Genomic DNA, 14,902 nt, shown 5'->3' on the forward strand with positions numbered 1-14,902 from the left:
GGAATATGACAAAACACTGGACGTGGGTTGATCATGTAATGGTTGAATGCAGGGATACACATACCTCTTGTGGCCTCAAAGTTTTGATGACACTACCAACTTCTAAGAGTAAATTTCTCTTGGTTTTCTGGTTCTGTCACTAGCTGTAGTGTTGAGGAAACATCACAGACAGCCGAATGTTACTCATAATTAATATAATTGTTTCTGTCACCATATGCTTGCTGCTCTTTTCCTATGTAAAATTATGAAAATCCATTTGGATCAGTTCACCATTTTGTGCTTTGTGCTTCTCATATATAGCAGGTTCAGCTATCTTGTTGAATAGGTTGTAACTTCATATGTTTTCTTGAGAATTTAAAGACCTGATTTTGTCCTTCTGATATAAAAGTGGCAGGAATTCCATATGGGAGGCTGTTCATCAGTGGCTTAAGACACTAGTCTGGAGATTTATAGTAGTGTTAAAGCAGGCTGTACATGAAACTATAGAGAGCTTTTGTATAGCTTTCTTGTGAAGAGGTTTATCTTCAGAAAATGAGGAATTAGCCCATTTTTTCCCTGTTAACTTTTCAGCACAGTGTCCTGACTGAACAGTCATTGCTCAGTTAATGCTTGGTGCTTTGAAGCTGTTTTTTGGTGTTACAGTCTTAAAAGTCTAGTGGGTCTGCAGAGACAATTTTGTCATTTGCTTTATTGGGAAAGCAGATTATATAAAATGCTGAAAGTTTTGTATGACCATAAAGATCTACACTTCATTCTTCCCTGCTTCCTGATGGCTGCTCTCAGTATGGCTGGATGGGCAATGCAATGGTGGTGGCAGGTGATCTCTGTAATTCATTGTGTGGCCATATATGAATGTGAGGATGTTGTTCATTCCCAGTGTTCAGGGCCTATTAGATAATTCTGTTTTGTGGTCAGGTTAGCATGCAAAACTCAAGTCAAGATCTGCAGATAAGTTTCCATGTACAGTTTTTATTGATATTTTCTGTAGGAATAAATTGAAGTAAATTCAGTCACCTTAAAGTTTTATTGTGGGTTTTGAGAGCTGAGAGTTCATGCCTGTTACGTTCTTCTCAGTAAAAATCTTCTAAGCACAGATGAAAGTAAATGACATTAGGTGTATTCCTTGTCATCTCTTTGAAATGCACTGACCTGCCTGTAAGAGTGGCATCCTAGATTAAGAGCTAATATACCTTCTGTTAAAATATATTAAATGGAATTATACTTGGCTGACTTAAAAAAGGAGAGGACTTAAAAAATTGCCAGTGGATGCTAAGGAAAACTTACTCTGTTTTTCTTTGTAGGAAATGGATATAACATACGAAATCTTCTAAATGAAGAAAGTGTTCTTCTCTTCACACAACTCAAAGACAGGTGAAGAACTTTCTGCAAAGAAGTTTGCTTAAACACTTGTCAAGTTTTTGTATGTTCTGAAGTCCTTTTTACGTACAAAAGTGTTTGAGTGGGCCCACCCTAACATTACAAATGAATACAGAGCAGCTGAAATCAAGATAAGAAGAGTTGAGGGGAAAAAACACAGAAGAATGTTGGTTGTTTGCTGTCAAACTGAAATGGCATACTGAAGGGCCTTGCTCTGAATCAGTTACTGTTCTTGTGCCATCCAGTGACAGAAAGATAAAAGTATGAAATGTGTGGGTGTATTTGTTGTTCCAAATTGTATCAATATGCCTAATCTCCCTAAAGATGTTTAGCACTTGAAAAAATGTTGGCATGCTCAGCTAACATCTGATAGATAGTCTTAACGACTGCCTGGTACAACCTGCTTAGAATAATCTCTGTTTAAATGACAAACCTGCTGTTTGCATTCCAGTAATTGTTGTCTAGGAGATGGGCTGCTGCAAGGCTGCTGTGCTGGGGTCCAGCTGCCTTCTCATATGTTAACGACAGGCAACCCTTCCTTGTCTGGCAGCTGGATGATTAGTGCCTCCAATCTGAATAGGAAAATAGGAGCTCTTAAGTAGGAGCTTATCAGTTGCGTCTTTTGTGTGGAAGCTATGGCCTGATTAGCTCTGAACATTGTTGATAGCTTTATTTTGTGTAACAGTGATAGGTCATTGCCAAATGTATTACTCTAATATCTCCTTTTGATTTGCTTGCTGTGTTCCTGGATAATAATGAGGACCTTTGGGAAAGCTGTAATTATACTGTATACTCCAGAAGCCAAGTCTAGACAGCAGATGGTATACATAGCATTTGTCTCCCAAGCTCTTCGAGGTTCCTTCTGGCTGAAGATAAGGATAAACTACAGCTCTTCTCATATACTGCTTTCTCTCTCTGGTCATTGCTATCCTTGAAGAGAAGGAGATAAGGAAAATTGAATTGGAATTGTGAACTCTTAAGGACTTGAGGATTGAGCACTAACCTTGTAACCAGTCTTGGCCATGATCGTTATGCTAAATCTAGAGTATACATTAAAGTAGGAAAGAGGAATTGGCTTTCAGCTCTCAGCTAATTTCCTGTGTCTGTGAAAGGTCTTGGACACCAAGATTATCATGCCTCTGTGAAAGATCCTTTGGATTGGGGAATTTGAGCTAATACTTTGTTATTCTCTTTGAAGCTCCTATGGTTAGTGCATAAGTAGACTGACAGTGGAAATACTTGGTAGAAGTTGTGTGCTTTCTTTTCATTCATGGCTAAGTCACATGTAGCTCTGAGAAGATGAAACAGGAACGTGCCTGTCTTGAAACAAACTATTTACTGTCAGAGTTCAGACTACACAGAAAGTCCTTTTTTTCCAGTCCTTTTTTTCAACTTTTGTAAGCAGTTTAAGAGTTAAAAAAGAAAAAAGTAATTTAGTCACTAGGTATAAATTTGATGTTGGCAGCTTTTCTAAATTTTGGGCTTGGGTTGGTCTCTTCAAGGTCAGCAAGATTCAAATAATGTCCTTCCTGTTCTGGAGCCATACCAGCTACCAGATGGGCACACATGCTGTCTCACTGCTTGAGGGGATCCCACCCACTAAACCGTTTAGTTTTTAAGTCTTTCAGCTCCTCAGGCCTACAGAGATCTGGAACTTTGCCACTTGGAAAAAGTACAGGGCTAGGATTAAACCTAAGACTCTGCTTCTAACCCAAGCAGGTCTCCCAGCGGTCAGGCCATGGATGTGATGGTCTCTGATCCCAGCAGCAAACTGGCTCCAGTTAAAAATGAGAACAAGAAAACTTTTCAGTTGTGTTAATAGCCAGGGAGTTCTGAACAAAAATGCCCTGCAGATTCTTTTCTGTGTTACCTGTCTGCAGATTGGGTAGCAGAAGGATGGATACTGAAGGGGTTAGCGTAGGTAACTTATGTGTATGGACTTCAGGGCTTGTGGTCCTGAAGGAGAGCGTGGGTGGATGCTGTGGCAGAGCTCAGCAGGCTGTTGCTTTCCAGGGATGTGTTTTCATTTGGTGGGCTGGGATGAGAAGTGATGACAATGTCATATCAGGCACAGAGGTGTCTTTGCCCCCTGCAACTTGGCAGCAAGATCATGAGAGGGTTTTCTTTTGAGTCAAGAGAAATAGTTCTTCAGGATGCTTTCTAAGGCAGATTTAATGTGTGCAGACCGTTTCCTGACACAGGCTGGAAAGTGCAGGTGTTCAAATGCACGTTTCAGGTCAGCATGCCTGTTTGTGTTTTCCTAATTCTATGGCTGGGATGTCAAGGTGAACAGGGCAGATTTGGTAAAGTATGTCACTTTTTAGGCTGGATGGCTTTGTTGCTCTCTGGCTGGTTGGTTTCTTGAGACAAGTGTCCTGTGTAGTTTGCAGAGAACATTTTGTAGCTGGACTACATCTGAATATGATTGTGGTTTGCTTTTTTTAAGAAGCAATATCAAGTTTGTCAAGGGATGTTCTCGGGAATACTGCTCTGGTATAGCGACAATTCTATTATTTGTCAGTAGATGGGGCTTCAAGCACAGCTCTTAGTCCTTTGTTGGCCTCTGTGCTCAGGAGGATCTAGTTTTTGAAAGGCAGGAAGAAGAGTGTGTTAGAGGTGGAGATAAATTTAGTTGAATTCTCTTGCAAAGAGATTTAAATCAGTTGCCATTCACAGTAGGACTTAACTGCTGAAGGTTACTAAGTTCATTCAGTTACATGGATGTTGTACTTGTTGCAGCCACTTGCACAAAATTGTTCTTTAAAACATTAGTACACAGCAGGACCTGGGTTGTTCACTGTTGGTCTGGATTGCATTTCAATTTTTTTTCTTCAACTTGGCACTTGTTAGAAATTTGCTGCTGTGTCATTAGCCTAAATATAGTGTGAGGAGGTGCAGGAGAATCTTCTGAGTGCCAGGACTCCTATGGCTGCTGAGTTCTGCAGTGTGTCAATTAATAATCAGTTGCTAGTCAGAAGCAGCAGCTGATGTTTCACCTCTGCCTGGTCTCATTTTGGTTCCTGCTTCCTACATTTTTGTGTACAGCAGGCCAAATAGGATATTGCAAAAAAATGAGTCTTTTCTGAAATGTGACGAGTTAGTTCTTCCTGCAAAGATGTGATTCTTTTTGCCAGCCTCTTTTCTGCTCTGCTGAGTAATCTCACTTCCACTGACTACTGTGGTTTCACCAGGTGTTTGTGGAGCTAGGCTGAAGTTGGTTAACCAGTGTTACCTGTTGTGGAGTCAAGTTGGGATCTTTGTTTTGAAGGAGACAAAATGTGAGATACACTTTCTGTTCCTGGAGGATACATGCTGATATCCTAGTGGGTATCCCTGTTTTTCAGTATTTTAATTCATTGCTTTCTATCAGCAGTAATTGAGAGAGCTGGAAACAAAAGCCAAGTCACATATTTCAGCTTTATGTTAACAGGTTCATGTATTCCATAGCAGGTACTATGGTAACATCCAGGGGCTTCTTTTAAGAGGCTTAACTGAGAAGTCATGCCACAATAAAAAGCCACAGCTTTGAAGGCTGTGGCTCCCTTCAAAAAAATTACAAGTTAGTAGGTTCTTTTGCAAATATATCTTTTTGTAGTTTTATTTGTTTGGAAAGCTGTTCCTGTTTTTTTAAAGAAAGCTTTTTGAAGCTTAAATTAGCAGAAGAGTGATTGCAGAACAGTCAGATGTGTATGCACATTCATATTTGTACAGTTCTGTAAATCTAAAATAGGAGATTGTGAGCTGAGTAATTACAGACAAAACAAACTGTTGAGGTACATGTACAGCTTCTTCTATTTTGCAAGTGCACAACTAAATTGGTTATCTGCAGATGATTTTAAATTAACATTTGGGGAATGCAATAGACCTAAAGAGCTATTTCCTCATTTCATAACAGTTGAAAAGGCGTTTCAGCATGTGGGAATATTTCTTGTATTTCTACTGTTGTGTAGACTCTGCATGATGTCTTTTGTAATACAGGATTTACTTTAAGTGGTGATTGATTGCAGGTGATACATCTAGCTGAAGAGCATGGGCCATGCCTCTTTAATGCTATTGACAGCTGTTGTAACTGAATATCTTAGTTCTTCCAAGCTGGTACATTTCCTTGGCAGAATCCTGTCACTTCACAGATGTTCACAAATACAGTCAGAAGAAATCTCAAAGGCAAACCTTTTGGGTTGCATGGATGAGCTTCAGTTAGGATTTGACAACCGAAGTGAGTCCTATGGTCCAGTTCTAAGATGAAAACATGGTTGATTATCAGTCAGAACAGCGAGCTGCAGATCATTAGGAAACAAATATCTTAAGTTTTGTCTGCAGAGCTGCTCTGTGTTTTTAAGCCCACTCCTAAAGCTCCTGTTCTAATCTGCTTCATTTGAGCTTCTGTGCCCCAGGAAAGGTACAGCACAAAGGGTTGTAAAACCACAGGTACTTTGCACTCCTTCTGCAGTCCTGTTTGGAGCACAAGAACAACAGTGATTGAAACGAGGAGCTGGAAGAAACAAAACGTTTACTTTGTCAGCTTGACTGTTGAGATGCAAGTTTAAAATGTTACAGAAATTAATATCTAGAATAAGATTTTTATTTCTCTTTGCAGCTTGATAAGTAAGGACTTTTAAATTTGAAAACTGAAGAATTCCAGTACTCTTGACAAATATTTAGGAAGTTTATTAAATGGATATGATAGCTGTTAACACACTTTATTTCATTTAGCTTATTAAATTTTTTCACTGTGATGGTGTTTAAAGGTGCCTTTTCCTGTGTTTTCAGTAACAGTACCTGAAATGAGAATTGATCAAGATGGCAGATGCATGGTAACCTGTGAGGGTGTCTTCTGGAGTCAACGTGCTGTAAAGAGGGAGGGGAGAGGAGTGATAGGAGAGGTGTGAAGAGCTCTATGTTAGTGCTCAGAGGTGTTACAGACTTATTGGTCTAGGTTATGCAAAGCATTTTCAGTGAAGCTCAATAACTTTGGAAATATTGATATGGGAAAGGTTTTCTGGTGTTGGTGCCACAAGGACACAGCTGTCTCTGCTGGTAAACCACACTCCTGGTTTGGGATTCTAATATTGATCTGATCACCTGCATTTGAGAACATTGTGTCATCTTATCTAAAACTACAGGGTTCAGCTAATGAGCATGATGTATAATCCACCTAAGAAGTGGCCTGAATTGAATGAATTTTACCCTTTCTTTGTGTTAGCAACACTTTTGTGTTGTAGTACAGTGGGGGTAATTACAAGAATTGAAAGTTAATTACAAAAAAGTTCTTTTCAAACACTATCTGGACTTGAAATTTTATTGCTGACAAAGAGGGGGCTCCCCTAGGATGCAGTAGGCTATTCACCGAAGAAACTGAGCACTTCTCCTATATTTCAGTTAGTGCCAAGTGAGCTCTGAGGCTAATTAATCAAAACAAATTCACAATTAAGGCCAGGAAGGAAGACTAATTAAGTAGACAGTTAAGAAAAGTGCTGAAGAAGGGAGCGACCTTAAGGGGAAAGTATGAGACTCCCAGTACTGGCCCATGAAGGACAATTAAGTGATAATTGCAGAGGCCTTTTTCTATCTAGCAAATGCTGTCTGCCTTTTATTATGGCTGATTTTCTCAGTAGAAGCAGACATTTGCCTGATGAGCAGCTAAGCTCTACTACACACTTTTAAGGTAATTCACAGGTAAAGCAGAGAGGTTGCGGTAGCTATAAGTTAGAACTCAGCTCCCAAACTTGAACAGTATTTTAGATAGTGAAAAAGCCCCACTGTGTTTTAAAGACAAATTAAATGTTTGCTTTATTTCCCTCTTCATTTTGTGGCATACCAAGTCCATGTTAGCATCCTGTTTAACCTTTCAGACAAATTACACTGAGTGAACTATCAGAATTTAGAATAGCTTCATTTTGTTCAGTTGCTCACCCCATTGAAACTCACAGAATCATTACCTTGTCATGAAATGGCTTCTGCTGCTTTTGACCTTGTATTGGGTTTGTATGGCCAGGTTTTGATAGTGGTGGGGGATGGTTACTGGGATGGCTTCTGTGGGAAGCCAGTAGCAGCTTCCCTGTGGCAGAGCCAGTGCCAGACTGCTCCAGTGCCAACCTGCCGCTGGCCAAGGCTGAGCCCGCCAGAGTTGGTGGTAACTATGCCGTGGTAACATTTAAGAATGAAAAAATGTTACTGTGCAGAAGTAATTATTGCCAGAGAAGAGAGAAGTGAGGATAAGTGAGAGAAACAGCCTTGCCCACACCCAGGTCAGTGCAGAAGGAGCCAGGATGAGATCCAGGCGCTGGAGCTGAGATTCCCCTGCAGCCTGTGACAGTAATGGGTGAGTGATCTCTCCCTGTCCTCATCTCAACCCAGGAGCCTCTCCTTGTATTTCCCCTTGCTGTCCAGCTGAGTAAGGAGAGTGACAGAGCAGCTTTGGTGGGCACCTGGCATCCAGCCAGGGTCAGCCCACAGTCCTGCACTCATGCTGCAGGATGCGTTTGTGGGTTTTGCTGGAAAAAAAAGAGGAGGAACCTACAACACTGGTATTGTTTTAACTGAAAATATTTAACATTTTCTTCTGAAGAACTTTTTAAGTTAGCAAAGCTAATCTCTGATGAGATGCTGAGGCGTTTAGATGAGGTGCAAACCCCAGATTTCCTGCTTCCCTTCTTGCTTGTTTCCACTGAACTGTGATGGTAATGAAATACAAAACCTCTCTTAATTTATTTGATTTAGAATGGGCTATAGATTTGCGTAAATGTTCCCTTTTTATCCCACCTCATATCTGGAACTTGAATTATTGCAGAAATTACAGTGGAGAGGTCACCTCAAGTATATATTGAAATGTTGATAATAATTTCCTTTTTTTTCGTTAAATTCCATGTTAACTCTATGCCACTGTGATGTACTGTGTCTTCATAAGCAAGTTTGCAGTTGTCTTCTTGAAGTATCTGCCCCAAGTTCACTTTCGTCTCCTTTTTTTCTTCCTTCTCTTGGAACAGGCTGCAGGATGAGGCATTCACCTGCTGCTGTTTCAGCTCAGCTGTTTCATCAAGTTTCAATCTGCTCCTTCATTTTTTGTCTTGCTGCCTAAACTAATTTCCTGCCCTATTTGGATGCATTTTCCTTACCAAAACTTTCTTTGCTGTCTTTTTGCCACTTGCAAGGATTGAATAATTTTTTAGCTGAGTTCCAGGTGTTTGAATTATTTCAGAGGTGTTCTTGTGCCTGAAGGTTCCTTTGCTACCTCTCCTGCAAGTTTTGTACAGGGCCTGGCATAGCTTCCAATTTTCACCCTCAGAGAGGTGATGCAAAGCTTTCTTTGGCCTCTGTTCTTTGAAGGACTTTTGTGTAGTTTTAATCCCAAGAAGGTTGGCTTAGGATGTCACTGGCAAGGTGTTTGTATTGTCATCATCTGCTGTTTTCCTGGCTGCAGAAGCAGAACTGAGACTGCTTCAGGCCCACTTGGTTGCCCTTGAACCTCGTCCATCTGCTGAGGCTGGCTCTGCAGTGCTGTAAGAATCCATCCTAGCACCGTTCCCCATGGCCAGACTTACCCTGGAGCACCGTAGTATTTTGCTGTTTGCTCCTCTTAGAGCACTAATTCAGCGTGCTGGTGACTTCCTTTGCCTTGGCACAATCTTGATGTGTGTCTGCCATCACTTAGGCACCACGCCATACCCTGATTTTGTGTTGGCAGGCTAGTCCAGGCATTCACCTGCTCTTACATCTTTATGCCTCTTGCCAGTGGGAATGCCGCCTGGCACCAGCTGGTTTTGGCACAGAGGTGTGCCCACTGCTGCATGTGTGGGTGTGGATCTCTTATGTGCCCTCTCACGCTCTTGCTGCTTGACTTTTCTGGTAAATTCCAAGAGAAAGTAATCTTCCAGGTTTTTAGTGTTTCTGCAGTGTCTGAGGAGCCTAGACTGAAAGAGATGTGTTGGGTGGCCCCTCAGGATCAGCTTCATACATTTCTCTTGGAGATGGGGCTGAGACCTGGCCAAGCACATGTGACATAGCCTTCCATGTGGAACAGTTCTGTCCACAGAGTTCAGATCCCATCATCTCTGTTTTGCCATTCTTAGTGCCCTGGGTGGGAGTGTGTGTTTGCAAAGCACATCAGAGTGTTGGTGTGCACACTTGGCATCCTCATTCTTCTTGCCGTGGTTACTGCAGAGAGGTCAAGAGGTACAGAAGAGATCAGGAAACACAGGCTTGTGTGAGTGGAAACTGCTTATCTGAATCCAGGGCAGCCAGCTCTTGATGGTCATGCTTGAGCAGAAGTGTTGGATCAAATGACTTCCAGAGGTCCCCTCTGCCCTCAGGCATCCTGTGAAGTTGCAACCTGCTCTTCTATAAGTTTAGTTCACACTTTTGTTGGGAAGTTGGAACCTATGCTATGGAAGCTGCTCTTCTATAAGTTTAGTTCATGCTTTTCTTGGGAAGACCCTTATTTCTGTACCCCTAAAGTGAAGAGCAGTCTTCCATGTCACACCAGTATTGCCACCAGAGTGTGGGGTGTGCCTGAGCCCCAGCCACTGCCATCCCTTTCTCCACGCTAAAGGACAAAACAGGCACAGTAAGTACAGTCACAAGCGTCAGCTTTAACCTTGCCTTTCTGTCTTTGCTCTAAGGAGTCCCTCTAGGGCAGACACACACCTTGGTTTGATGAGAAGCCCACTGCTCAGGTTGGGTGAATTAGCTACCACTTTTCTGCACATACACCCCAAAACATTTTGCTGTATTTGGATAGTGGCTTATTATTTTCACCTGCAGGTCTTAACAGCATTCTTTATTCTGTGCATGGGCTTTAAACCAGTTGAAAATTTGGCATCTTGCATAGTCCAGGCTATCAAGTGTCTGCTTTTGCCATATAACTCTACATGAGGAGTAGCAGTACTCAGCTGTCACTTGAGGTGGGGAATTGCATCAGTTATTATTCTCTCAGCAAGCATTTTAGTTCCTAGTTATTTTCCCTACTGTCAGCAGCTTTTTGTGACCTTGGAACTGCAGACCAGAGATTGTGAACCATTTGTGTAAACCCAGGTTAAAGGGAATTCAAATACACACAAGATCTTTATAAAAATAACAAGAAACTTACATGCACATTAACTACTGAGGCCTCTTGGTCCTTCACAAGATATAATTTGTACTTGATATGGCTTAGGAGAATTCCTGGAGAGCAAGTGTCAGTGCCACAACCAGGTGTGGCTTTGACAGCTCCAGGTTTTGCACAGATGAGCACATTTGTCAGAGACCACTATTAGTGGAATTAAATTAGGCTAATGTGCTCTTTTGAGCATAATTGAAATAATACTAATGTTTTTATTGATTTTCCGCTGGAGTAGGTGAATGTTGTGATGTCCTTGCTGCTGTGAGTACAATTTGCAGTTGTTCCACTTTACTGTCTTGTAACTCCCCAATATTATGGCACAGGTAGGCCTATTTTTAACCATGTTAATTTGAACTAATTGCTGGGTTTTTTTATAATTTAGAGGAAGAGCAAGAAATGTGTTGATGGACACCTCTTCCCCATAACTTTACCTGCAAATTGAAGATCATCTAATGCAGAGGAGTTCGAAGGAACATTGAACATTTTCATCGGACACCCTAGTTCTGGGGCATATTGTTTCATTGATCTTAAAGATCTTTCTTCAGTGTAAATGGTAAATACATAGTTTGTTATGAATTTTCTTTTGTATCAATAAATATTAAGTAATGCAAATCAGTTTTGATTTCTTTGTTTTTAAATAATTTCAGAATCAGTTTTCTAGCATTCCATGTGGTTTTGAAAATGCAGATAATTGCATGAGTTTGACTTGTAAATATTTGTGCATAAATATGTGTGTTAACTTGAGTGGCTTCAAGGATGTAATGAACTGAAATGTTTCTGTTCTGTTTCTTTGGAGTTGCTGAAACATTCAAAGGGAGTGTGAAAGTAAAATAGTTTTCAAAGTTTTCAAAGGATAGAGTCATATAATCATTAAGGTTGGAAAAGACCTTTAGGACCATTCAGTTCAACCTTTAACCCAGCCCTGCCAAGTCCATCACTAGACCATGTCCCTGAGTACCATGTCTTTTAAATACTTCCAGGGACAGTGCTACCATGTCCCTGGGCAGCCTGTTTCAGTGCCTGACCACCCTTTCAGTGAAGAGACTTTTCCTAATACCCAGTGTACACTTCCACTGGTGTAACTTGAGGTCATTTGCTCTTATCCTGTTACCTGGGAGAAGAGACCAAGCCTCACCAGGCTACAGCCTCCTTCCAGGTGGTTGGAGAGAGAGAAGGTCACCTCTTGAGCACTTGGCCTTGTTGAACCTCAGATAGCAATGGAGGTGAGATTTGATAAACAGTTGACAATGGCTTTGGTTGCAGTTTGAATCCTTGATGTTCCTGCCAAACTTACACAGAAACATCTGGTTGGAATGGTGCAGAATTATTTTGGTTTTCAAGTAAATCATAATCAGAGCTACATTCTGCTGCAGCATGTGATCATTCAGGGCTCTTTATATTTGGTATGTGATGACTTATGCTCTCCTCCACATTTTATACAAAATTTTCAAGGTGTTTCCATTTAGCCGGAGATGGTGCTCCCTGAGAACAAATCTTGCCTAGTCCTCAGAGTGAAATAAAATAAAAACACCTCCCATCCCTTCAAGGGAAATACGGTCCATTAGTTTTTCATTTGCCAGGAGCATCAGTTTTTAATGTTTTTCCCTTTTCCTTTATCTCCTGGGAATATCAATCTGCATAGATGTATTATTAATTCCACAGCAACGAGCTCATTTTCTCAAAAATCTTTACAGTGGGTAGTAAAAGTAGGTCTCCCCAGGAATTATTTAATATCCAAATTGAACTCAAGTGCCCTATGTATAGTGCTGGGTGGCTGTTGTGGTTGGTAGTGGTGGTTGGTTGTCTTTTCCTAAAGCATCTTTGCCTCATCTGAAGTCAGATTGTGATAAGGTGAGTATTATAGGGTTGTTCAGCATTTAAAACTCGGGAGTCTGAATGAGTATTAAAAATAATTCTGGAACCAAAACAATTTTTGGAGGTGGAAGGGTGAGGAAAAATCCTCTTGAATAGCAGCTTACTATGCTATGAATGATAGTGTATTGTTGGATAAGCATTGCAGAGAAAGGGAGCAAGAGAGGTTTCCCACCCTTGGAAAGTTCTGGAAGCTCTGTTTGTTCATTCATTCATTCTGGAAGCATTCATTCCTGTCAGCCATTCCCCAGGAGCAATGCTGAGCATTTTGCTGGCAGAAGCCTTGCTGGAGAGCAGTATTTCCACCTGCAGTTCTTGTGGTTCTTGAAGCCCTGTCTCATTTTCAGTAAGTATTTACCATTCACTGAGGCAGCAGAGAACCTGGCTCTACAGCTCAGCCTCCTGTGGCCTCTTCTGTGCCCCTGGGTAAGTGCACATCCATGCACAGTGCTTGTGTCCCTGGGCTGTGCGGGTTGGGAAGGGGAGGGTGGTGCTGGTGTGGGCTGAGCACGGTGCAGGTCACTGTAGGATCCCTCCAGGGCAGGACTGGATCTGGAGTCTCTCTTTCCTCACCCCGACTCGCTCGGACTGAGCTCTTTTGCTTGTGGTCTGACATGAGGAATGAGGAATGGTTACTGCTTATGTTCTTTGCAGTGTTTAGGAGATGCTTTCACTCAGAACAGTCTCACAGTCTCTTGTTAATTGGCTCAAACTAATGCATCAAACAAAAACAGCAATAACCACATAGATCATGTGCTGTATTTTGATAGTCAAGAAGATTGTCTTTTTCTTTTACCTGCCCTAACCTGGAAGAATCAGAACATTTGCCCTTGTTATGCCAGTTAGACTCAGTCATAATTTCATAGAAGGAGGGCAGTTCCAGTAAAACCTGCACAGTGACCCAATATAAACTTTTTGGAAGCAAGGAGCTTCTTTGTCTGTTATATGGATGTATCATTTGGAGTTTGTCTGTCCCTGGAAGGTCACAGTTTGAGAAGCTATAAGAAGTGATAAACAGGTGAGGTGCACAGTTAAGGAGGCACATTGGAAGATGAGGCTTAATTTTATTTTTTTTGGTTTTTTTTGCATGTAAAAGAATTCAACTTAAATCCTTAGGGGATAGAAAGCAAAGTGAGGCTCTTAAAAATTACCCCAAGTAGTCCATTTTTCCCCACTGTACAGCAGGAAGAGGTAGGATATCCTGTGGTTCACACCAAGCAAAGGTGCTGGAGTTTATACACTAGCCCAGTTTTGGGCATGGCACCTGCCACAAGCCACAGTCACGGCCTGGGGATTGCCAGGCCAGTTCTGAGCTCGTGTGTTTACTTGTGCTGTGACACGTGGTGGGCAGAAAGGCACATGCTTGTACTTGGGGCTTGGCAGCAGCCATGGAAGCTTCTTGTTGTTGAGTGGTGGTGGAAGAGATTATTAGAAGTCACATTTATTGCATGTCTTTGACAGCTCAATGGTGATTTTACCATCTGAGTCTCTTGTGGATTTTCAGTATCTTGAGTTAAACCAGTTTCTCTCATGTAGTAAGCCACTTGGTCACGCTGGTATGTGGTCTGCTGGTGCACATCTGTGAGTGCTTTCTCATGGGATTCAGCTGTTAAAAAAAAAGATTTTCATTCCTCTGCAGATAAGCAGGTTTAACTTGTCTGTTAAGGATAGTGTGATTTTTTTATTTTATTTCTTTTCGGTTTTCAGCTGAGTGCTATCCATATGCATGCGTAACTGAAAGACGATATATCAAACCAGTGCCAAATGTTTTGTGGCCTAAGGAATTAAGATGAAAGTGAGTGAGGTGCAGACAGCTCTCCTGGCTGCCTCTCTTCACACTGAGGAGAGCCTTCCTGTGCTACAATAGCCTTGCTTTGCTTCAGGTGCTGACCCAGCCTGGTGAAGCTGCCACACACCAGTCCTGCTGCCATTGTGTCTGCTTTCTACTGCTCTGAGATCCCAGTCTGTGCAGGAGACACAGAGAAGCCCATTTCCAGCTCAGTAGGCCTGGGCCTGGACAGAGATGGGAGGTGAGGAGGCCTTGGAGGATGGAAGGGTGGAGGAGCCCCAAGAGACATCGGGCAGCCATTCCCCCCCCCCCCACTGTGGAGACAGAGAGAGAGAGAGAGAGAGAGAGTGCAGTCTGTGTTTGTGGCCGTTACCTTGAAATTCAGTAAACATGTGCTGGCAGCAGGCAGCCTGGCTGAGGAGATGGGGGGGGGTGCAGCCAGGAGTCCAGCCGCCTGGAGGAGTTTTTAACCCTTCTTGGACAATGAAAGCCTTACAGAACATTAACCCTCCCTAGATGAGTGATGAAGGTCTGGACAAGAGAGTGAGAGATGTTGGAAAGATGGAGAAGATGGAGTGGCATTTTATGCTGGACTCTTTTGTGTAGCCATGGACAGAGCCATGTTTCCGTGTGATACAGATACTGAGTCCGGGGGGAGAAATGTCCCAGAGCCAAAGAAGATTCAGTGTGGATACCCCTCGGCCCCAGGGGGTATATAAAATATGGGGGGGATAGATGTCCCAAAGGTGAGAAGGTGAGATACTGTG

General features: G+C 42.0%; 1 protein-coding gene across 1 annotated transcript in view; it reads left to right on the forward strand.

The window, feature by feature from the left end:
- The window catches only part of CENPC (centromere protein C), a 28,195-nt gene extending 17,106 nt beyond the window's left edge, over nt 1-11,089 (forward strand). Inside the window, exons 18-19 of the mRNA XM_063156541.1 lie at nt 1,302-1,371; nt 10,857-11,089. Coding sequence (XP_063012611.1) covers nt 1,302-1,371; nt 10,857-10,899 — 113 coding nt within the window. The 3' untranslated portion in view covers nt 10,900-11,089. The remainder of the gene's footprint in view (nt 1-1,301; nt 1,372-10,856) is intronic.
- Nucleotides 11,090-14,902: the final 3,813 nt, after the last annotated feature.

This window comes from Melospiza melodia, chromosome 5, assembly GCF_035770615.1.
Source record: "Melospiza melodia melodia isolate bMelMel2 chromosome 5, bMelMel2.pri, whole genome shotgun sequence".
NCBI classification, from domain to species: domain Eukaryota; kingdom Metazoa; phylum Chordata; class Aves; order Passeriformes; family Passerellidae; genus Melospiza; species Melospiza melodia.